Here is a 23054-nt window from a genome sequence, read left to right on the forward strand (position 1 = left end):
GTGGAGTTCAGGTTCCCCCAGTGGACAAGCTACGACAAGAAACGCTGCCTTGCAGCCTAAAAACCGATCAAGTCACGCCGCTTCAACCCCCCGCCTTTCCCACCGAGCTCCCTTAAAAGCAGCGTCCATTCCTCGGAGCTCACGATCCAGCCCATAAACACCCAAACAGCGCCCATTGGGTTCATTCTACAATGGACGATCTAGATCTCCGCTCTCTAGACCCTCTTCGACCCCTCCAACCATCCCTATCCTCCGTTGCAGAGAACGCGTCAAACCTAGCTACAAGCGTGAAGCACCAACATAGCGCGGAAGACCACCAGCACCAACTCGACGTTGAAGCTCGTTCGCTCCAGCCATTGCAATCTGCCGTTGCGGATTTCGACGATTATGCGCTTCAGCAGCATGTGCATAGTCATGCCCATCCGCCTCAACACCAACATCAGCATCAGCATCAGGCTCACCAGGCGGAGCGATCGCTGCAACATGGGGATCCATATGGGGGGTTGATGGTGAGTTACTTAGCATGCCTAGCTTTCCCTGCCATTGAGCCTAAAAATCAGCAAGTCCTTGTAGCTAACGCTGTGACGATAGCCTATGCCCTCTCTGCCCACCGAACAACCTCAACCACACTCTCCATCGAACAATGAATCCATCTTCTCCTCCAAAGAAAACGGCTACCTCCGCGATCTCGCATCCATAATTGACCCGCCTGATCTAGAAGCCTGGCGCGAGCGCCTCTTCAGCGTCGACGAGATGATCGTCATGAGCGAGGAACAGTACGTTTCGCCCGTCATATAATGCGCCCACCTTGCGACACCTCATTGACGTTGATGTTATCCTATACAGATTCCGAACCTACCTCCCACACATCGACAACATCTACTCCCACCGCTCAACGCAGCACTATAAGCGCAAACCGCTCGTCTCGCATTACTGGGATTGTCGATTGAAGGGTCGACCACCGGGGACGCCTAAATCCGATGACCCGAATAAGAAGAAGCGCAAGAGGACGGCGAGGCAGAGGGATCTATGCGATGTGAAGATTAAGATTACGGAGTATTTTCCGGGGTATGCGGGGGGGTTCAATGGGACGGGAGCCGGGATGGAGGGCGAGCAGGATCAGCAGCAGGGGATCCCGATGTCTTTCTCGCCTGGTGCAGGTGCTGGCATGGGCGTCGGCATGGATAGCCCTCTCTCCACGGACTCCCTACCGAGCGTGAACAACATCCTCCAATTCCCTACCTCAGCCTCAGCCTCCAACAGCGCGCCTTCTGCTCCTGCTGCCGGCGGCACAGAAAACCAGCCCTTCGGCATCCTAACGCCCAACCCACCCCTCCCAGAAGGCCACCCCGGCTTCGATGGCAACCGCTTCTTCACGATCCAGCGCGTAAACGGGAACGGCGCGAATGGGAAGAACGATGGTGTTAGCGGTGGACATAGACATACGCTTGAGGAAAGCGATCGCGTGAAGAAGAATAGTGTGCAGAGATATCTGCTCAAGGAGGCGAAAGAGCGGAAGAGGGCGGCTGGTTCTTCGGTGAGTTGCTTTGACTTATTATTTATCTGCTTTCCTTGAGAGTTCGATTGCGATTGCGATTAAGGGTGAGGAGGGTTACGTCACTTTGCGGTGATAGGTACCTCCTCAAGTTCTCTTCCCCGCTTTGCAATGCTTATCAGAGGTTTTGAGCTTGAGCTTTGGGCTTTATCCTTCGACACTTATTCGCATTGTTCCCATTGTTTCTCACATTATATTACTATCATTGGGTCTATCTCATCAATATTCTAATAGAACACAAAAGACTAGGACAATGTCCGCCCCGAAAAGTTACCACACCAAGGCCTCCGGGTCCGCGGCCGAAACGGTCGCGAATCACTCCAAGGAGGAAGAGTTGAAGTTATATGGGAGTTGCTTTTGGTGAGTGTTGCTGTTGTCATCCTTGGGCAATTACCAATGTTTCTTGCAGTGGCTGACTACGTCCAATTCCTGCAGCCCGTTTGTACAGCGCGTCTGGATAGCTCTCGAGCTCAAGAACATCCCGTATCAGTATATCGAGGTCGATCCGTACCAAAAGCCGCAGTCGTTGCTGGATGTTAATCCAAGAGGGTTGGTGCCGGCGCTGCGGCATGGAGATTGGGGGTCGTATGAGAGTTCGGTTTTGATGGAATATGTGGGTTTTTCTCATATCAGTTGGGCCCTTGGAATTGAAGCTAACGTGACGCAGCTCGAGGATCTAAATGTCGACCCTCCTCTTCTTCCGCCTGGTGACGCAAAGGCACGAGCTCATTGTCGGCTGTGGGCGGACTTTGTAAGGACTTTGGAAGTTGGACTCGTACGTTCGTGCTGACAAGCGCAGGTAAACCGGCACATTGTGCCCAGCTTCTACCGCGTCCTGCAAGAACAGGACCAGCAGAAGCAGATTGAGAACGCGCAGGAGTTGCACAACTCATTCAACACACTGATTGACGCTGCGGATCCGAAAGGGCCGTTTTTCCTCGGACGGAACATCTCATTCGTGGATGTCCAGATTGCGCCCTGGATTGTCCGTTTGAATCGTGTGTTGAAGCCGTACCGTGGCTGGCCGGATGCCGAGCCGGGCAGTCGATGGGGCGCTTGGGTCGATGCGCTTGAGGAGAACGAGGCGATCAAGGCGACGACAAGCTTGCCGGATTTGTACCTTGATAGCTATGAGCGCTATGCTGGTATGTAAGCTCCATCACGGCGTTTGATAAAGCTGACACTATGCCAGAGAACCGCCCCAACACTTCGCAGCTGGCAAATGCAATCAACTCTGGGAAGGGATTGCCATAGTTCCAGTATTTCACCGGCAAATATTTCGCCAGCTCATATAGAAGCTGCAAGAATCTCATGATGTCCCACGATCAAGTTGAAATCACAGACAAATGTTTCCGTAGTTTAGCTCGTCTTTCCTCCCCGAGGTTTGAACCCGCCCCTGCCCGTACTGTCCGGCCCCCGAGGGTTGCGAATTGGCTGGCGCGGTGACTGCGACTGTTCACTTCGATCACCCCCCTGCTGCCAGTCTCGTCTCCCATAAGATGAATTCGGCCTAGACGGAGACCCCGGATCATACAGCTGCTTCGTCTTCCCAGAAGCGTTAGACTGGTCTCTCCTGTCGCGGTTGTTGTTGTTATTATCCCTTCCATTCCCCCGTCCGCGTCCCTTTCCCCTCGTCTCCGCCCTAGGAGGCGTCTCACTCCTCGGCGACGAAGCCCCCGAAGTCGGGGCCGACGGCGTCCCAAATAACCGTTCCCGAACCTCCTCATATTTCCTCTGCTTCTCTTCTCGATTCTTCAGCGCCATAGCTTGTCGTTCTTCGGGCGTAGGCTCCGGCGGCTTCTCGTCGTCCGACTCGTCGGCGTTTAGGTCTAGACGACCCAATCCAGCCGCAGCACCAGAGGTAGATTGCCTCGTTGCGATCTGCGGGTTCCGGCTGAGCACTGTGACTGTAGGTTTGAATTCTTGCTTCAGAGGGACGTCGGAGCTTGCTTCGTAGAAGTGGAATGTTTGCGGGCTTTCACTGCGTCACCGAGAAAGAGAGTTAGGTCGAGTTAGTATATAGGATATATGGTAAACATACGCTTCAGCCCATAATTGCCGATTAAACTCCATCTGCTGAGCGCGGCGCTGGGCCTTGGTCACCTTGGACGAGACCTTCTTTTCCGGTGGAGGCGGGGTGGGTTCGCTGTCTAGTTTCTGGGGAGAACAAATCGCTCAGGTTAGTATACCGTATGATTGTCGCGCAAGAATAATAACCGTATTTATCAGAGGGATAGCCAACATCAGCCTGCGATTCCCAATCATCCTCCCAGGCATCACCCATTGAAGCCTTCGTTGCGCTCATGGCGTGGTGTAGGTCGAGTCGGTAAAAAAGAATTGGCAGAAAAATCGGAAATCGGCAATGCGATGTCGGTATAACGAGTGATTGTACAAAGACAGTTCAGGGGTCGTAGTTCCCAGTGTATTATATAGGCCCAAAAAAAAAAAAAAAAAGAAAGAAAGAAAGGCTCCAAATGCCGAACGCGCTGTATAAGTCGAGGTCTAGTCGAGGGATGTTCCTGGTGCTCAGCAGAGAATTGGCAGGAGAAAGAAGGGCCTGAATGCCCGAGAGTTTGGCGGAAGAGTTGGCCTGCTTAGTTAAGATGCCGCACCTCGGGCTCCGGAGGTACCTTGTCAGTACTTCATTCATCAACGAGAGCTACACTACACTTATCACTCTCTCATAATACCGCCTGTCTGTCCTTTAAATCTACCTACCTATCGATTTCTATCCTTCATCATGGCTACAGGTTCGTTCTCCATCTACAATATTACCTAACACCACCTTATCCCCCGCATTCCCCTCAACACCATCCAGGAACATCTCTATCCCATCCAAGCTCTACTAACATCTCCAACAGATCCAGACGGCGACTCCCAAATGGCCTCCTCTCCCGAATCATCACACTCCCTCTCCGACATCGACGCCGGGGCCCGCACCCCCACGCAAACTACAAACCCCAGCGCACAGTTCAACGGCGGCGCCTCGGAGCTCTCCCCGCCGGGCTCACAGACTCAAGTATCAACCGGGATGGGCGATTTAGACTCGTCGGCGACAGGTACTGGTCCTGAGGGCGGATGGTCAGGGACGGATGCGGCACAGCAGCCTGGGGCATCGTGGATGAATAAACGGGCTGAGGAGGAGTATCAGCGGGCGATGGAGTTTGTGGTTGATTTGGATTTTAATCTTGGTGAGTGGTCTCTGTGCTTATCTTCAGCGATTGGTTGCCCTTTCGAGTGTGCTCTGATGGTTGGTTGAGGGTGAAGGTGACTTGGTGCTAATGACGTCTAGATGAATTCGGAGATCCGTTCGATGTGCGCGATATGAATGAGAAGTTGGGTTGAGAATGACGGCATAGTATGGCGTTTGGGAGTTGCTTTTAATGACGGGTCTCACTGAGATGCGTCGGATTTCATATTGAACGATTCATGAGATATGATCATCATGTGGCATAAAATCTGGTTATCCGGTACAAGAAAAATAGGAATATATTGCCACGACCATCCACTTCTGTTGCTTTGCCGATCATCGCTCTAAAGGCTAAGTGTTATTCAGTTTTGACCACCAGATGGGGAGCTATAGATCTCTGTGGTGTACCGGCTACAGCACCATTCCATGATCAACGAACAGATCCTCGTATGAAGACATCATTAACCCCATCGAATAAGCTCATTTCAGCAGCCAATAACCTTGCTTCTCTACACCCTGAGTCGTGTCGCAGATCACCGTTGAGTGGCTGTTGGCAGGGCAACGGACCGCCTCACCTCCGCCAACAACATCAAACCTCAAACGAGATTCATAGACTGCTTTCTTCAACGCGCCACTGCTCTCCGCAACCCCGCGGTACCCTTCATCCATCTTACACTATAGCTTGCTTCGTATCATTCAGGCATCTATATATCTTATCGGAGAATCATCTTTCCAGCGTCCCACATTCTTTCTCCTTCCGCCATCACGCGACGAGCATTCCGCGCGTCGACAAGATGGAGCTGGCCAATTCGCTTCCGCCGCACATGCAATCATGGTAAGTGCTATTGCCTACCTTTCTCTTTCGATATCCGAGCATTCCTTTCAAATTGGAGAGATGAACTGCGGCACGTCGCTGTCACTGTCAGGGGCAGGAAGAAGAACCCCTTTTACTCCTATCTTCCTGGACATACTTATCCCGTTTTGTCCCACGCGACCGAACAAAATGCGATTTCTTTCAAACTTCAAAATCAAGATTTCTTCATGAGGGTCTTACTGACCAGTGTCCGATCTGCAGTCGCGCGGGAGAAACCGAGATTCACTTTACACCCGTCAAAACGTCCAACGCCCCGCGCGTATGGGATCGCAAACCGTCAACATCGTACCTCGCACGGTCCAAGCCGCGAAAAGTCTGGAAGCGCTTCAGGTCTTCTTTCAACAGTATGAAGGCGCTGCAGCAGTTGATCGCGCCCGACCCTAGCGGCCTGAAGGAAAGCGCGCTGCTTCTCGAAATCAACACGAGCCGAAACACGGAATACTCGCGCGGCATCAAGCGACAGTGTCTTGCGGGTCATACCCACGCTGAAGAGGATGACAGCGCTGGAAACTCAACCGGGCGAAGCCGGTCTTTTCTCGAAACGAAATGGGAGTCGGAGGTCTCGCGGAAGCGACGTATGTACAACGCTAGCATTTGTTTGCCTTGTCCGCGCAAAGCAATGGTTGGCTGACTTGATATTAGGTAAAATCCCTACAACTACGCACATCAGTGAACACATGATTGCCGATGACCCGCAAGACGAGGAGGATGATGAGATGGCCGAGATCGGGGACGCTCCGGGTGGGACCACGTCAATCGGCAGCAGAACCATGCAGGACCCTGAGAAAACCGGCGAATCCCCGACTCCTACCCCGGCCCTCTCTGAAATTGAGGCAGCCTATCCCGACGTGCTACCTGGTGAGGCTGTCGACCTACCAAGCGAACCGCGTGGGGTGATCGCGAACATAAAATCCCCCGATGGGGCCGACCAGGATGAAGTTCGTTGCCTGACTTCTACGGACGTTGAAGACAGCGCAGCTGCGACCGACCATGACGAAACCTTGGATGTAGCGGCGGAAGCCGACCAACAGGTGCGATCGGACGTAGCTAAGCTTACAACGAGTGCGGAAGATTCGGATACGATGGCTGTCCCGGTAGAGCCAGAAGAGTTAACAGCTGAGCAAGAGTCGACTCTTGTTCGATCGGCATTGCGCAGCTCTCTAGATGGAGAGGACACTGCTTTGCTGAACAACTTTCTGTCCAAGGCCAAGGCCAAACGCGAAGCTAAAGCGGCTGCAGAGGCCGAGGCGGCTACGGTCATTGCTGCGGACCCTGAAGAGGTGGAGGAACGGAAAGAGGAAGAGCTTGAGTCGGTGCAGCCACCCCAGCATCAGGTCTTTGTGGAGATCCCTACTCCTGAGCGTCGTGTGCTCGAGGCCCTCGATGCGAATTCCCCATCGCCCGCAAAGTCGCCATCCAAACCTGAAAAGGAAGAGGATAATTCTGGAAGTCCAGTCGCCCGTCGAAGCACGCGAACAAGAGGTCTCCAGAGAGCAGCGGCACCGACTGGGTTCCGCACAGCACTTTCCCTCCGTCGCGCCAGGGGCAACGAGTTTGTCTTTCTCCAGCGAACAGAGGCACAAGAACTGGCCTTGCAAACTCGACGCAACACCAAGCAGAACAAGGGCAATTCCCTGCACCCGAAATACACACTACAGGGCTTGGCTCGTCAGACCCCAGATTCCAGCCCTACGACCGACGAAAATGCCCGAAAGACCGGCAAACCCAAGAAATGCGTCACCTGGAACGACGACCGCCTTGTTGAATATGAGGGTGAAAGCAGCGAAGACGAGCTCTCCCGAGGCCCAACCACAATAGCCAAGCCGGTCGTGCCAGCAAAGGCCGCCGACAAAAAAAGGGCAGCCAGTAGTCGCCCTCCGGCGACGACATCGGCCCTCAAGACTGGTGGCCCCGTCGAAAAGACTGCAGCTGCAGCCGCACCGACTACTGCATCGCCCACTGCAACTCGCACGCGGCGTGTGCGACGGCTAGGACCACCCAAACCACTTGCGCCCACCACCATCGACGCAAGCGACGTAGCGTCGTCGTCGCCGCCATCGCCTACCACCACAGGCCAAAGCCAGACCCAGATCGCGTCGCGCAAGAAGTTGACGCCCAAGTCGCCCAAGCCTGTTACAAAGACGCCTTCCAAGGTTCCTACCCCTGTTGCTAAGGGTGCCGACGATGTACCCTCATTGCTGAGCGGTGGTCGCTCGGTAAAGACGAGCCTGCTGAAGGTTAACGCGGGCTCAACGCCGATGCCGCGGAGAGTTCGTCGTGCTTAGTTTTTTTATACCCATACGTCCTGATTGTTTTGAGTCTTTATACGGAGTACATATTACCACTACTAATCAGTACATTGAAGGCGTCTGGTATGGATGGTATCGGCGTTGGGATATGCTTTACTTCATGCGCATGTACATTTTGCTCGCTTGCTTATTATGATACCGATCGCTGGTTATGTTCATCGCATCAACTCAATTTACTCGAATGCATACCATACTATGTTATCGTTCTCTCTTCAATGCAGCCTTTAGGTCAACCACTCAGAACCTAGGCCCTGAGCTCAAAGATAAGAAACCGCGTCAAAGCGCACGGATGTCCATGTCCAGCAATCATAGTCGTCCACGCTTTGTTGTACCGTTGATCAACGGTAATCCCTGGAATATACAAGGTAGCAAGTAAAATCTGCAGGAACAAAGACCGTGACGAGGACGCTCAGACGCCGAAGGATAAGAGGTGTAGAAACAAGGTTTTGATACCGGGTTATGGCCAGGGATGTGGGCTTGAGCACTGCATTCTGAGTGTCTATAAATACAGAGTACAGGTATGCCGTATCCTCGTCTCGTGCTGTAGTTACTTCCGGCTTTTGTGTATACACCATTGCTTGCATAGAATAACTCGACCTCATCGGAGGTTGTGATTGCTTTTTTTCACCTTATCGCTATACTATGAGAACCCCGCAAAAGCCACACAGAACTAATGTACTCCGTCGCTAGGGGATACGGAGTATGCATCGTCACATCGTGACTACGGCTGTGGCTTGAACCGTGGAGTCGTGTTCTAGCAGCAAAAGAAAAAAGCAAGCCACTATCAAAACAAAGCAGCGGAAGCAAATAACCTGCCACAAGAGTCTATTCTCCCGTCCTGCATACCACTTTCCTTCGGCGCCCGGAGTCCCACTCTTTCTGTCAGCCGTCTACGATACCTACTCTGTCTTCTTCTCTTTGGTCTCTGGCATCCCACCACCAATTAGCGCGGCATAATCTCGGGCGACCACCCGAGTCCGACTCCAGATAGCTGCATTAGTATAAGCAGACCATTCTTACAGACTGCAACCGCACTGCAGAAAATATCTCTAGTCGCTGCACAATGACGCCAGTGTACAGAATAGTAGGTTTCCATGCATACTCCGGACTCCATACCATTCCCAAGTATCCTCACTAGTAAGTTTGCTATCAACGACATCTCGTCTATACGGCTATACTACAACGCGAAATTTGTAGACACTGCTCCCTACGTAATCACCCGCGGTTGCAGCCGCGAATTGGAACCCACGACGATCACCGCGATCGACGAGGTTATCCCGTTGTTCTTCTACCAACGGGCCAATGGTATACCGCGGGGTTGGACTTAGGGAAGGTTTGCCTACTTTGTTTCTGGAAGGCAAGCGAATTGTTGTCGGGTAGAGTCGTATTCAGTATTTTGGATATTTGCCTGTGATTATTGCTATCGCAAATGTTGCTGTTGCTTTGTCCGCCTTGACAGACACGGTAGGTAATCTTGCATTATGAAGCTGAGCTGAGCTGCGCAGAGCTCCAACCCAACAGCCCTTTGAAGACCATGGAATTGAGCACAGGCAGTGGCTTGCATTTCAAAGTACGAGGCGTTCATGGCGCATATCCCTGATTCCGCGGGGTAAAGCATCGGCTACTGCTAGTTTCCCAGCTAGCTATCTGCCAGACATAACCAGCGGCTTTATATTATCTGACATATGGACAGGGTCTGCAATCCTGGCTTGGTATTGATTACAGACTATGTCTGCAGTTTGCTTGTGCTCTCGCGCGACTTACTCTATGCGTCGAGGACTTGAGGTACAACTTGATTCATCTCACCATGGAAGTAAACACCTCCTGAATTCCCCGAGGCATGTCCGAGAAACATACACTCACCATATCCGTATCTAGATACGAAACACTCTCCATTATTTGCAAACAACGTTGTCTAGCACTGCAACGCCTCTCCACAATGGATGAGACCATACAGCTAACACAACCACTCAGCCAACACCTGAAAGTCAACAATAAATATCTCAATAAATATCTCACGTCCCAGACATCCAACACACCCCCACCACCCTGATACAACAGCCACCCAAACCGCAGCACTAACAAAGCAAGAGCAGAATTAGGGCTGCGCGGTGGATCCCGCCTTGTTACCGAAGCGGACTAGCGCAACTGCATTTGCCCACCGGTGCTGGTGGGCTCCGTGTTTTTCCGAGCGGAGTTACGTCATTGTCTTTCTTGCTGGAGGACTGTCCTCCGCTGCTGCGGTTCGTATCCACGCTGGGATGGTAGTTGGATGGGAGTCAGGGAAGGTGGCATGGCATAGTGGCATAGTGGCATGGCATGGCATGGCAGGGGCTAGGTTGGATTCGGTGTCGAATTATTCGTTGCGTTAGGTACGGAGTCAAGCTTGTATGGCTGTTACGGGGTGGTTTTGGGGGGGCTGTGTAACTGAGATACAGAAAGGTACTTCGGAGGTACGAGGTTTAATGTAATTTGTTAGATGTCTCATCTATCCCATTCTTTTGTCTTCTTTATCTTCGTTTAGATACAACATGAGATTCGTTTAACAGTCGTTTGGCTGCGCTTCGCTTGGTTTGCTGTTCTTCTGCGCTTGGTAGGGGTATATGTCACCAAGTCGCAGGGAACCGCAAACCAACCTGCATAACATGACGACGAAGCTTCCAATCCAACTCTAGTTCCCTACCAACCATCCAAAATATAGTCATAGCTCAAGAAACACCTTAAGCAGAGAGGTTCTTGGCAGTCTCTTCAGGCCAAACGTCATAACCGAAGGTATCCTTCATGTTAACGAAGCGGAAGTGACGGCCCTCAGCAACCTTGTTCACAGCCTCGTAGTCCGCATCAGACAACTCAATGCTCTTGAAGTTGCTCTCAATGCGCGCGGGGTTAGAGCTCTTAGGCAGGACAACGTATCCGCGGCGCAGACCCCAGGCGATGAGAACCTGAGCGAGCGTATTGCCGCCCTTGTTGGCGATGTCGTTGAGGGTCTTGTTCTCCGAGACACGCTCGCCGGTTGTGGGGACCTGGTTTTGCGAGCCGAGCGGGGAGTAGGCCTCGGGCATGATGCCGTGCTTGAAGCAGTAGTCGACAAGCTCGGTGTTGGGGAGGAAGGGGTGGATCTCGATCTGGTTGAGGTGCGGCTTGACCTCTGCGTACTCGAGGAGCTTCTCGAGGCCCTCGATAGTCCAGTTGGAGACACCGATGGCGCGGGCCTTGCCGGACTTGTAGAGCTTCTCCATGGCTTCCCAGGTTGGGCGGGGGTTCTCTGTGAGGTCCTTGAGGATCACGTACTGTTTTCACGTTAGCATACAGAATAACTGTCTCTGGTTAATTGGCGCATACCTTGCCGTCGGGGCCAATCTTGGGCTTTTCCTGACCGTCCTTCTCAGCGGCAATGGGCCAGTGAACAAGGAACAGGTCAATGTAGTCGGTCTTGAACTTCTTGAGAGAGTCCTCGAAGGACCACTGCACGTCCTCAGGACGGTGCAGGTGGTTCCAGACCTTGGTGCAGATGAAGATGTCCTCGCGCTTGACGGAGGGGTTCTTCTTCAGGAAGTCCTGCAGAGCATCACCGACCTCGTCCTCGTTCAGGTAGTACCAGGCGCAGTCCAAGTGTCTGTAGCCGGTCTCGAGGGCCTTGGTGACAGCAGCGTAAGTCTCGCCCTTGGCGCCCTCGCTGGCAAAGGTACCGAAGCCGACGGCGGGGATGGTGACGCCGTTGCTGAGCTTGAAGGTCTTTCCGTTAGACATTGTGATAGTGTGACAGTAGGTGTAATGCGATGAGCAATTGAGAGGAGAGAAGAGAGAAAGAAGAGAAATGAGGGGCGCCGGCTAGAAGAAGGGCAGAGAAGAAGTGGCCGAGGGCAGCAGTCGAGGTATGACGAAGGCAGTGAGCTGGTGGGGTTCGCTGTTATTGCTGGTCGGTTGGAGGGGTCGCCGCGGGGTCTTAAGAGCAAGTCCAATTTCGCCAGGTTCCAGCGCTGAAGCTTAACAGGTCTATAAGAAGTGATGTTATTGTTTAAGCTAGTAGATTTCTATAACGGGCTTCCTCTTCTCTTCTTATACTGCTGTCCAGCAGGTGAAAGAGCTGGAAACAGCTGGCACAAACACAAGAAACAGTAGCCCCGCCATGAAGTATAGATGAGGCCATTTCTACCTCTCTCTGGTAATGCTGTATTGGTATTTCAATGACATCACTGCGGGATCTTCGCGGCTCCACTCGTGGCTTCGATCTGAGGCTGGCCCACCGGAGGAATCCCATTCTAGCCAATGAGGACCTGCATAGAGCTCCGCTGCCCTCAGTCCTGGCCAATCACAATTCTTTTTTGCTACATGCGGGCCAGAGGATTTCTGCTGCGAGTTTGTATTTTTGAAAGACGCTGAGCTTTCGAAATATTCTGCCTGTAGCTGATAAGGAGCTGGCTGTTTGCAGCTTGTCGTCTATTTGAAGTTTGTAAAAGGGGTGGAATTGGTGGTTGTCGAGGGATATCAAGATACAGAAAGAAAGGAATAGAACTTCATAACATTTGTTAGAAACCAGAAACCAGTTACAAACAATGTAAATTACCTGTCCACTGGAACCGGGCGCCCTCGCAGGGAGTGGATAAGCAGCTGCTAATGATGATGGCGCGAATTGCGAGGAATTCGATGATGATACAAGTGGTGGAGCCCTGGATAACTGAAGGCTGCACAAGGGAACGTCCAGCATCGACACCACCAGCGACCTCTCCCATTCGCCCGCCACGCTCGAGCTGTTATTTATTAACTATCGCTGTCCCTCCTTTGTCACTTCCATTGTTTCTTATCTCACACTTTTTTTTTCTCTGTTCAACCACCTGTCCTCTTTCTCCTCCATCACCTCCTCCATCCTATCTCTATACACTCCTCTTATCTCACCTTCAATACCTTCAACCACTCATCCTCACAATGCCTCGCTTCGACGATGCTGACTTCGCCGTCGAGGCCTCGCCTGCCAACCCGCGCTCTCCCAGAGACCGCGGCAGCATGGCTGGCTCGCTGCCCATTCCCAATGACTCCGGCAACACCGTCGAGGTCCCCGCCACCAGAAGCTCCATCAGCGATGCCGCTGCCTTCATGCACAACCTGAGCTTGTCTCCCTCAACTCGAGACCGCCGCGGCTCTCGCAATTCCTTTGGAACTTCTCTCCCCATTCCTCGCTCCCCCCGCGTCTCCCGCCTCTCCTCCGTTGTCACATCTGATGCCGCTGGCGTCTCCCGCGATATCCTGGCCTCTCAGGTCCAGGACATGTCCAAGGAGAAGGTTGCCGCCGCTAAGAACATGGCCTTTGCCTTCGACATTGACGGTGTCTTGGCTCACGGAAACGAGCCCATTGAGGAGGCCAAGGAGGCTCTGAAGATGCTCAACGGTGACAACGAGCTCGGTATCAAGATTCCTTACATCCTCTTGACCAACGGTGGTGGTAAGACCGAGTCTGCCCGTTGCGAGCAGCTCTCCGAGGTTCTCGACTGCCCCATCTCTACCGACCAGTTCATCCAGTCCCACACCCCCATGCAGGCTCTGTCTGAATACTACGACACCGTCCTTGTTTGCGGTGGTGAGGGCCAGAAGATCCGTGAAGTCGCCGAGAACTACGGCTTCAAGAACGTCATCCACCCCAAGGACGTCCTCGCCTGGGACCCCACAGTCTCCCCCTGGAGATCTTTTACAGAGGAGGACCGCGCCGAGGCCAAGCCCCGCGACTTCTCCAAGATCAAGTTCGACGCCATCCTCGTCTTCGCCGACTCCCGCGACTACCAGACCGACTTCCAGATCATCATGGACCTCCTCCTCTCCGAGGATGGCCAGATGCTCACCCGCTCCAAGGACCCCGTCGCCAACCGCATCCCCATCTACTTCTCCCAGGGCGACTTGGTCTTCCCTACCGACCACAAGGGACCTCCCCGTCTCACCCAAGGTCTCTACCGTATCTCCATCGAAGCCCAGTACAAGGCTCTGACCGGCCACGACCTCGAGCGTGTCGTCTACGGCAAGCCCGAAGAGGCCACCTACAAGTACGCCGATGAGGTCCTCAAGTCCTGGATGGAGCAGATCCACAACGAGAACAAGCTCCCCCAGAACGTCTACATGGTCGGTGACAACCCGGCCTCTGACATTTGCGGTGGAAACATGCACGGCTGGAACACCTGCCTTGTCCGCACCGGTGTCTTCCAGGGCGGCGACAACGACGACCACAACCCCGCCAACTTTGGTGTCTTCCCCAATGTGCTTGAGGCCGTCAAGGCTGCTGTCCGCAAGGAGCTCGGCCAAGAGTTCAAGTTCAAGTGGAACCCCAAGGTCAACCCTGTCTTGCACGGCGGCAAGAACGACTCCTCTGCTGTCGAATAAACTCTTCGCCCTACAATCACAACTACAATTACATGATCAACATTGGATGACTCCTCCATTATCAAAAAAAAATTGGCGTTCCTCGGTCGTTAACCATATCATGTCTCTGTTTTGCCGCTAGACGGACAAGCATACAGTACTTTTGGTTTTCTTTTTGGGTTGGATTTTCTGATACCAATGTCCCCGGGCTGATGTCAGTCCTCTGGGCTTCTCTTCTTCATTTTTGACCATTTTTCCTTTTGGAAACGATGTGATGACGATACAGGTATAAAGAATTGGACAGACTCTTTTTCATCTCGTCTACATTTCTACTACATCTGTTTCCATCTCCACTGTCACATCTTTTATGTTTTACGATTTAAACGAGCATATAGACTATCCTGATTTCATCATTCATCATTCAATCAGATTTCAGCAATTACAATAGACCAAATCATTTCTTGATTCTTTTCTTCCACCTAATCTGTACACCTACCGTATCGCAAACCAGTCATGACGCCATATGATGATGTTACGGGTCCCATGGATCCCATCAATCTGGTTTGACAAGTTGACGTTCGTGTTCGCACCATGGAACCAAGTCCACTGCTGGTAACCAAACAAATAAAGTACCATAGCTTCTCTGTCGTCTGCACAGTGCACACCGGCTTTGCGTAAAGTAATTTGTAGCCACAAACCGGATTCGTTAACCTTAACCTTGTCCCATCCATTTTGGAACTTGGATGCGAATGTCCGCGTGATGGACCCGTGAATGTGATACTGATGCATGACCGGGCTTGCTCGGTATTTGCTTATTCTCTGTATCTGGGTAGTACCTACAAGTACAAGTAACCATTCTACTAATTAACGATTTACCAATCAACTAGTCATGGTAGACAATGGCATTGGACAGGTGGAATGGGATTTGGAGCAGTTATTACAAGACTAGTCTAGATTGACAATAGAAGATAGGGTAATGAAAAGAAAAGAATGGACGTGGCTGAGACAATAACTCAAAGGTGAAGTCTAGTTATGGAGCAGATGACTTGACCTGAGCAAGGTAGCCAGCCGGTTTCGGTTTCAACAGGGAGCCTTTCATCAAGGTTTTGGCTCGCTGCTGGGTTGTTGGGAGCTCTTCTCTGTTTGTACCTCAGACTTCTGGTTATCTGGTGCGATGTTTGTCCACTCGATACCAGTCGATAGCACGAATGCCAGTGCACTTGTAGCGATTGCCAGGTACTATGAGTCAGTTAGCTTGGTATATCTCAGAGTATGAACGAGGTTAAAACAACTCACAAAAATCGACGTAATAGCATCATTGTAGGCGCCAATAATAGAGTCAACACGATCAGGAAGAATTTCCAGAGCCGTTTTCCTGACTTCTAGATTCCCAGCACGAAGAAGAAGCGATACATCTGTCTCGCTTAAGTGCGCCTGAGATGACAGCCCGTCAACAAGCTTATTATGAAATATAGAACCACTAATAGCCTGCATAACCGAACTCCCAAAGTACTGCGCAAACAACACAGTCGATATCCCCACCGGTATAATCTCAGGTCTTCCGCACTTCATTAGTACATTCTGCACGGTGAGTAGTGCCATTTGCGCCCCAAATCCGCAACCTAGTCCCTGAATGATCTGGAACCCTATCCATTTGCCGGGGGCGGTATTGGCGGCTTCGAATGTCGTGTATAGCCCGCAGGCGATACATAACATGCTCGACCCAAGAAAGAACCAGGGGTTGTAGTACTTAACTCGCTTCGCCAGCACGCCCGATACAATAGCGCCGAAGACCTGAGTCGTCACTGAGGGGAGGAGCATGACGCCGCTGCGCATGGGGCTAACATCTTGAACTATCTGGAACCACTCCGGGAGATAATAAACGGGGACGATGAACGAGCCCATGAATAGGAAAGCGAAGATTGTGCTGAGTATTACAGAGCGCCCGTTCAAAAGCTTGAATGGGATCATTGCGTCCTCGCCCTTGTGTAGTTCCCACAGAATAAAAGTGAGTATTAATACCCCGAATCCGCAGAAGAGACCGATTATTGTAGCGGAATTCCAGGCGTAGTCTTTTCCTCCCCATTGGAGGGCAAGGAATACCATTATGATTGAGGAAACGAAGATCGCGCAGCCGAGTAGATCGAGTTGTTTGACTTTTTGCCATATGTTTGTCGACTGGACATCTCTCTTCGGCGGCTGAAAGAAGAGCAGCAATGTAGTCACAGTGACCGCCCCAGCAGGAAGGTTGATATAAAAGCACCACCTCCACGAGACGTTACTCGTAAAAGCACCACCAAGAAGAGGCGCAATCACAGAACCAACCGCATAAAGCGACGTGACAAGGCCCGTGAACAAGGGACGTTGTGCGGCTGGAGTGACGAGAGCAATGACTGACAGTCCACTAGATACAACGCCCGCACCTCCGATCCCTGCCACCGCACGCCCGACAATAAACATGTTTGAGGATTTTGCTGCGCCGCATAGTGCTGAGCCGAGGAGGAAGATAGCGAAGAAGGTGAGGTAGGATGCTCGTAGGGAGAATATCATTGCGATTTTGCCGCTGAGAGGTTGTAGGGCGGACATGGTTAGGGGGTACGCGGCGCCGTACCATGCGATGTCGTCTGCGGAGTTGAATTGGCTCGTGATAGCGGGGATTGCCTGGAAGGCTGGTGAGTATCGAGATCTATGTCTCAGAACATTTGACTCGGGATGGACAAACAGTGGCGATGATAGAGGTATCAAGCGAGATCAGAATAGTCGCGATCATGATGCCAGACAGAATACTGTAGAGCTTGATCCCGGAAACAGAGTCTTTTAGTATGTCATCTCGGACGTCCTTGTTGTCGTCCTTGAAGTCCATGTTTGGTGAATAAAGTCCTGATACAGCGGAGACGAGGAACGAGAATGAACACAACGATGTGGGAACGTGTCTCAGTAGAGCCAGCTGTATTGATATCCAGTTTAGACACCCGCCGCGGGTATCAGGGGCTTGATAATTACTCCCTGAAGCATCACAGCAATAGAAAAATACCTCCTTATTTGACCCCGACTCCGATTCCGATCCCGATTCCGACTCGGGATGTCATACTTCATTGAAGTCTCGACAGATCTTTTTACAGTACGGGAGGCTAGTTCTTCTTCTTTGTTTGTTCAAGGCATGGGCTAGATTTCTGGTCATTGTAGCAGTCAAACCATCCGTTGCCATCGAGAAGTATGACCTTCGCACCGCTACTTAGGGCTAACACAACCCTGACAACCCCATTTTAGTCAAATGGCTCAATTTCTAGACTATCAACCATTTGGTGTTCTATCCTTTGATATATAACACCCTACCCCAGTACACCAGACAACGCTTGACCTATGCTCAGCGAATAACCAGGTAAACTGGAAGACAAAGACACTCGTCAACCCCCTCCAGATGCAGAAGCAACACTCCAGACTCAACCACCTCCCCCCCTAACCAGCACCATAAGACCCTCCAAACACCCCAGCCAACCAACTCGCAAACCCTCAACTCCCCTCCCTCTCCAAATACTCCTCATCTGTAACCCTATCCAACCACTCCGTCCCCCCAATCCCCACCACAAAATGACTCATTATACTCCCCTCATCAGCCCCATGCCAGTGCGTCGTCCCAGGACTCGCCCAAATAACATCCCCCGCTTTGATCCGTCTCGCCTTTCCGCCCTTATCGCAGATCCAGCCGGTCCCGGAGAGCACCTTAATCACTTGTCCGCCGATATGCGTGTGCCAGTGGGTGCGGGCGCAGGGGGTGAATGTTACGTTTGCGATGGAGGCGCTGGGGGAGACGGAGAGGGGCGAGAGGTAGACGTCGCCCGTGAAGGTTGCGGTTGGGGTTTGGGTTTGCTGGATTGGGAGGACTGTTGATGAGGGAGTTGACATTCTGGTGGGATGGGCGTGGAGGTTGGATTTTTGGATAAGAGGTTGGAATAGATGGTATATTGTGATGGTGGATTGGTGTGGGTGTGGGTGTAAATGGGATGGGAAGCTAGATGCTTTAAGTATATCTAACTCCAGTCATCAAGATCGTCAAGATCTATAAAATGGCGTTATCTCCGTGCTGTGCCTGTCATCTTATGCCTTTAAATCTATTGGACCATAATTGCATTATACCCCCACTGAACCACAATTCAGCGTCTGTACTTACTCTACAAAGTAACAAGCATAGCCAAGCCTTGATCCTTCTCCAATTATTCATGCAAGATGCTTATGACTACCTAGTGCCTACCCCGCCGTAAGCATCCCTGTCTGTGCCAGCACAGCTCGCAGCTGCCCAGGTAGTTATCCTCGGCTGCTTCCAGGCGGGGAAGACAGGCGTCTCCGCAGTTATCCAGTATTGGCTTCGATATGGGCATATTGAAGAAACTGAGGACTACTTACTAGCCATCAGCATTCAGATACCCATAGACTTTGCGTACATTAGTATGGTAGCTAATCACCAGAATCAACCCAATCAGCAATGACTCAAGCTCCATCTCCAAACATGCCAGGGTTCGTCACCCCCCACAAAAATGATACCACCTACCTACCAATACCCACCTACTAAACTACTCTCCAGCGTAGCCCTAATCACCGGCGCCGCCTCAGGCATAGGCCTAGCCTGCGCGCGCGTCTTCATCGAAGAAGGCGTAACCCGCCTAATCCTAAGCGACATCTACTACGAAGCCCTTTCCGAAGCAGCGCAGTCACTATACGCCATCAACCCCGCTATTCAGACATGTCTCGTCAACTGCGACGTCTCGTCCGAAAAGCAAGTCGAGGAGATGATTGTCGAGGGCGTGAAACGATTCGGCGCAGTCCATTACTGTGTTAATAATGCGGGTATTACGAGTCGGGTGAGGACCAAGACGCATTTGCTGGCTACGGAGGACTGGGATGATGTTGTGGATGTTAATTTGAGGGGGGTGTGGTTGTGTCAGCGCGTGGAATTGAGGCAGATGATGAGGCAGGAGAAAGGTCTCGTTATGAGGTATGATCTCCTGTTCTCTGCTAGTCAGTTTGTGATTTGGGTATGGGAGGCAGTGCGAGGAGTGGTATACCTACCGAGTTCACGCCTACAGGACCGGCGCACCGCCCCAGCGAGGTGCAATAGTCAATATCTCCTCTGTTTTCGGCCTCATAACGCACCCGACTGTCGGCGCATACTCAGCCACCAAAGCCGGGGTATTGGGAATAACACGGACAGACGCAGTAGCCTACGCAGAGGACGGGATTCGAGTGAATTCTGTCCTGCCGGGTTTTGTGAAGACCCCCCCCGTAAGTATCATTGTCGCTGGTCTACCCTCTATACCGTCCAGCGGACAGACAAGTCGGAGAAGACTGATTCCTTATATTGCAACAGTAACGGATCAGTCCATCCAACGCGGCGCAAACTACGAAGCGCTGATCGAGACAATCCCCATCAAGCGCTGGGGGGTCCCGGCTGAAGTGGCTCAGGCCGTGGTATTCCTGTGCAGTGATCGAGCGAGTATGATTACCTGTCAACAGCTTGCTGTTTCAGGTGGAATGGAGTATTCATGCTAGTAATTATCCTCTAGGTGATTGGGGGCTCTACTGTTACAAGAGGGTTTGTCTGGTTGTTCAATTGGGGGCGGGGGCACGGGGGTATGAAATTCCATAGGACGTAGCTCGACTACATATAATGGGAAGAAGACTTTCACATGGTCGCCCCAGGTAAGACTCGAAAGGTCATAAAAAGAGGAAGTTCTCTTTGAAGGGCCCAATTATATCTTTCCTTTCGATCGAAAATCTCTGCATATCCTATATTATCAACAAATCAAGAAGGTAGGGCTCATGGATTGAACAATGAGAATTATGGTTTACGGATATATTGTCAAATATCGCAACATCTTTCAACAATCAATCCTCGATGGTCTAACGGTCATGATTTCCGCTTGTCAATCCTCATTAAGAGGAACAAGCGCGGGAGACCTGGGTTCGACTCCCAGTCGGGGAGGATTCTTTTTTGCTTTTGATTTTGTTTTTTTGGCCAGTGGGTACTACTTTTTATCCGGCTTAGGATTTTTGTGTTGTTCGGTTGTAGGGAAAGTTCCGGGAGGTATACGCGCAGTGTAGCAGGATAGATAGGGCATAGGTATGATAGAAGAGGTAGGCTTTAGCCATGGGTCGGACATAAGGCTTCAAATCCAGCTTGTCAGAGAGGTGAAGATTCATAGATGGACAAGAAAATAAAAGTAAAAGGCTGCATTCATAATCAGATATATCTTATCTTCGTAAACATAACTATAAAGCTAAATAAGTCAAAACACCAAGCTATCTAAAACTTTTTCTATACCCCGTTCCAACACTCTTCCTCACCAAATCCCTTCCATCCGAGTTCCAACATCTACTCCATCTCAATAGTACCCGGAGGCTTACTCGTGTAATCATAGCAGACACGGCAAACACCCTCAACCTCATTGACAATTCTCGTGGAAACCTTGGACAGGAACTCGTAAGTGAATGGGTAAGGAGTAGCAGTCATAAAGTCCTTTGTCGAGATGGCGCGGAGCAGGATGATGTTCGCGTAGACGCGCTTGTCGCCCATGACGCCGACGGCGCGGGACGGGTCAAGGGCTGCATAGGCCTGGCCGATCTCGTCGTAGATGCCGGCCTCGCGGATCATGGTGATGAAGATGTGGTCTGCCTTGCGGGCCATCTCGACCTTTTCTTTTGTGACTTCGCCGAGAACGCGGATGGCGATGCCGGGGCCTGAGCATTTATTTATTAATAAAGATTGAGATAAGGGGTTGGTTGGAAATATACGTACCAGGGAAAGGGTGGCGGCCAACGAGTTCAGGGGAGATGTTGAGCTGGCGACCGAGCTGGCGGACTTCGTCCTTGAAGAGCTCGCGGAGGGGCTCGATGAGCTTGAGGCCGTGGCCGCGCATGAGGCGCTCAGCGATACCGCCGACGTTGTGGTGGGTTTTGATGGTCTGGGAGGGACCCTTGAAGGAGATGGACTCGATCACGTCAGGGTAGAGAGTACCCTGGAGGAACCACTCGACCTTGCCGTTGCTCTTGGCCTCGATCTTCTTGGCCTCCTCCTCGAAGACGTCAATGAATTTTCCGCCGATGAACTTGCGCTTCTTCTCGGGGTCGTCGACGCCCTTGAGACCGGCGAGGAACTCCTCGCTGGCGTCGACGACTGTTAGGTTGATGCCGAGCTGTCTCTCAAGGACTTCCTGGACCTTCTCGGACTCGTTCAGGCGCAGGCAGCCGTTGTCGACTAGCACGGCGTGGAAGCGGTCGCCGATGGCTTCTGTCATGAGCTTGGCGGCAACGGTGGAGTCGACACCACCGCTGACGGCACCGAGGACTTGGCCGTCAGGACCGACGAGCTGGCGGATACGGGCAATCTCTTGACCGATGAACTCGGCCATAGTCCACTTCTGCTCAGCACCGCAGATACCGACAGCGAAGTTCTTCAGAAGTTGGCCACCCTGGGGAGTGTCTTTATACCGTTAGCACCTAGCAACTCGAATCTAGTGGAATGGGAAGACTCACGGGTAACCTCAGGGTGGAACTGAATTCCATAGATGGGATCCGACTTGTGCGCAATAGCGGCGTACTCTGAGTTCTGGGTGGTACCAATAGTGTGGAATCCCTCAGGCAGGTTCTTGAGCTTGTCACCGTGGGACATCCAGACGGTCATATCACCCTTGATATCCTCAAAGAGCTTGTCGACGTGACCACCAAACTGCTTAGCCTTCAGGTCGGCGTGACCGTATTCTCTAGCAGTTCCAGCAACGACATTGTCGGCGTGCAGACGGTGAGCGAGTTCCTGGAGACCGTAGCAGATTCCGAGAATGGGGACGCCGAGTTCGAAAAAGGCAGGGTCGGCGTGAGGGGAGCCCTCCTCGTAGACAGAGTAGGGACCACCGGAAAGAATGATACCCTTGGGCTTCCAACCTAGGTCGGCCAGCTTCTGGGTGCAGGGGAGCATCTCGGAGTAGACATTGATTTCGCGGAGACGGCGGGTGATGAGGTGGGTGCTGGACGTTCGCCATTAGCTTTCGACTTCACTCTCAAGATATAATCGGACGACATACTATTGGGACCCAAAGTCCAACACGAGAATCGTGTCGAACGTGTTGTGAGGGATCGCGTCGGCCATTGTGATGGTGGGGTAGAGATGTGACTCGATTCGAAGATTGTCGGGTGCACACCGGTCAATGAGTACCAGAGAGTCTAAAGATCAGACAGAAAAAGAGAAGATATAGATTGAGCCGCGCCCTGAAAGGAGTACCTGCCCAGGAAACCAAAACCAGAGTCGACCGATAAGAAGACCGGAGCAAGACCGGAGAAGAGAAAAAAAAAGTATGAGTAACTTATTCTGCCGCACGGGATAGGATCCATTGGCGGGGCTGCTCACCGCTCACATGATAAGAGTGAGGGGCTGGAGATCTTATCTGATAAGATCTGGCGCCGATGTGGCGGTTGGAGATTGAGATCTCATCTTGTGTTAAGTCTACTCTGTTGTCTTCGGATGAAGTATGTCACAGTTGGAGCTGATGGTAGAACCTAAGGGTGTCCTATGGTCCAGAGTCGCAGTCTCGACCCGCCTCAAGGCAGTACTCAGCCCTATCATGTGCTCTGCTTTGCTGCCCGCCCGGATGCGGCAAGAGTGTTCTGAGCTTGATACTCTTATAGGTATGGAAACGTGATTCAATCTTACGGGGGAATTGCCGCTAGGAGAGCTTCTCATCTCGGAACCGCGAGAAGTGACCTTTTAGGGCCCTCGTACTCAACGCATAA

At 51.9% G+C, this 23054-nt stretch overlaps 10 protein-coding genes and 1 non-coding gene across 11 annotated transcripts; 6 read left to right on the top strand and 5 right to left on the bottom strand.

The window, feature by feature from the left end:
* The first annotated feature begins 139 nt into the window (after window positions 1-139).
* On the top strand, window positions 140-2862 carry BDV14DRAFT_62391 (glutathione S-transferase family protein). The gene is made up of 7 exons (XM_073777171.1): window positions 140-776; window positions 847-1537; window positions 1800-1915; window positions 1991-2168; window positions 2223-2306; window positions 2355-2700; window positions 2748-2862. The coding sequence occupies exons 1-7, from the start codon at window positions 595-597 to the stop codon at window positions 2807-2809; spliced, it is 1659 nt and encodes a 552-aa protein (XP_073628048.1). The 5' UTR covers window positions 140-594; the 3' UTR covers window positions 2810-2862.
* Window positions 2549-3729, bottom strand: BDV14DRAFT_62416 (uncharacterized protein). The gene is made up of 2 exons (XM_073777172.1): window positions 3597-3729; window positions 2549-3536 (listed from the first exon to the last, which is right to left on the bottom strand). Exons 1-2 carry the CDS (start codon window positions 3626-3628, stop codon window positions 2915-2917), a joined length of 654 nt encoding a protein of 217 aa, XP_073628049.1. The 5' UTR covers window positions 3629-3729; the 3' UTR covers window positions 2549-2914.
* A 478-nt stretch (window positions 3730-4207) lies between these two features.
* On the top strand, window positions 4208-5047 carry BDV14DRAFT_62434 (uncharacterized protein). Its single transcript, XM_073777173.1, has 3 exons — window positions 4208-4305; window positions 4417-4746; window positions 4848-5047. The coding sequence occupies exons 1-3, from the start codon at window positions 4296-4298 to the stop codon at window positions 4898-4900; spliced, it is 393 nt and encodes a 130-aa protein (XP_073628050.1). The 5' UTR covers window positions 4208-4295; the 3' UTR covers window positions 4901-5047.
* A 492-nt stretch (window positions 5048-5539) lies between these two features.
* BDV14DRAFT_189883 (uncharacterized protein) lies at window positions 5540-7904 on the top strand (the record flags this gene model as incomplete). The annotated part of the gene is made up of 3 exons (XM_073771262.1): window positions 5540-5580; window positions 5821-6194; window positions 6262-7904. 3 exons carry the CDS (start codon window positions 5540-5542, stop codon window positions 7902-7904), a joined length of 2058 nt encoding a protein of 685 aa, XP_073628051.1.
* A 2499-nt stretch (window positions 7905-10403) lies between these two features.
* gldB (putative glycerol dehydrogenase (GldB)) lies at window positions 10404-12007 on the bottom strand. Its single transcript, XM_073768775.1, has 2 exons — window positions 11271-12007; window positions 10404-11218 (listed from the first exon to the last, which is right to left on the bottom strand). Exons 1-2 carry the CDS (start codon window positions 11676-11678, stop codon window positions 10649-10651), a joined length of 978 nt encoding a protein of 325 aa, XP_073628052.1. The 5' UTR covers window positions 11679-12007; the 3' UTR covers window positions 10404-10648.
* A 488-nt stretch (window positions 12008-12495) lies between these two features.
* BDV14DRAFT_173714 (phosphatidyl synthase) lies at window positions 12496-14908 on the top strand. The gene has a single exon (XM_073768776.1). The coding sequence runs from the start codon at window positions 12546-12548 to the stop codon at window positions 14292-14294; it is 1749 nt and encodes a 582-aa protein (XP_073628053.1). The 5' UTR covers window positions 12496-12545; the 3' UTR covers window positions 14295-14908.
* Window positions 14909-15371: 463 nt separating this feature from the next.
* Window positions 15372-17136, bottom strand: BDV14DRAFT_200352 (MDR family MFS transporter; the record flags this gene model as incomplete). The annotated part of the gene is made up of 3 exons (XM_073773494.1): window positions 15372-15512; window positions 15570-16934; window positions 16996-17136. The coding sequence occupies 3 exons, from the start codon at window positions 17134-17136 to the stop codon at window positions 15372-15374; spliced, it is 1647 nt and encodes a 548-aa protein (XP_073628054.1).
* A 650-nt stretch (window positions 17137-17786) lies between these two features.
* Window positions 17787-18179, bottom strand: BDV14DRAFT_200353 (cupin domain-containing protein; the record flags this gene model as incomplete). Its single annotated transcript, XM_073773495.1, has 1 exon — window positions 17787-18179. One exon carries the CDS (start codon window positions 18177-18179, stop codon window positions 17787-17789), a length of 393 nt encoding a protein of 130 aa, XP_073628055.1.
* Window positions 18180-18756: 577 nt separating this feature from the next.
* BDV14DRAFT_189887 (SDR family NAD(P)-dependent oxidoreductase) lies at window positions 18757-19820 on the top strand (the record flags this gene model as incomplete). The annotated part of the gene is made up of 4 exons (XM_073771263.1): window positions 18757-18788; window positions 18856-19253; window positions 19381-19553; window positions 19650-19820. The coding sequence occupies 4 exons, from the start codon at window positions 18757-18759 to the stop codon at window positions 19818-19820; spliced, it is 774 nt and encodes a 257-aa protein (XP_073628056.1).
* A 340-nt stretch (window positions 19821-20160) lies between these two features.
* Window positions 20161-20253, top strand: BDV14DRAFT_t85. The gene has a single exon. It is a non-coding gene; the product is annotated as a tRNA-Asp (tRNA).
* A 243-nt stretch (window positions 20254-20496) lies between these two features.
* On the bottom strand, window positions 20497-22596 carry gua1 (GMP synthase (glutamine-hydrolyzing)). The gene is made up of 4 exons (XM_073768777.1): window positions 22349-22596; window positions 21804-22291; window positions 21067-21750; window positions 20497-21008 (listed from the first exon to the last, which is right to left on the bottom strand). The coding sequence occupies exons 1-4, from the start codon at window positions 22411-22413 to the stop codon at window positions 20644-20646; spliced, it is 1602 nt and encodes a 533-aa protein (XP_073628057.1). The 5' UTR covers window positions 22414-22596; the 3' UTR covers window positions 20497-20643.
* Window positions 22597-23054: the final 458 nt, after the last annotated feature.

This window comes from Aspergillus stella-maris (genome assembly GCF_047715825.1).
Source record: "Aspergillus stella-maris strain CBS 113639 unplaced genomic scaffold BDV14scaffold_28, whole genome shotgun sequence".
Classification (NCBI taxonomy): domain Eukaryota; kingdom Fungi; phylum Ascomycota; class Eurotiomycetes; order Eurotiales; family Aspergillaceae; genus Aspergillus; species Aspergillus stella-maris.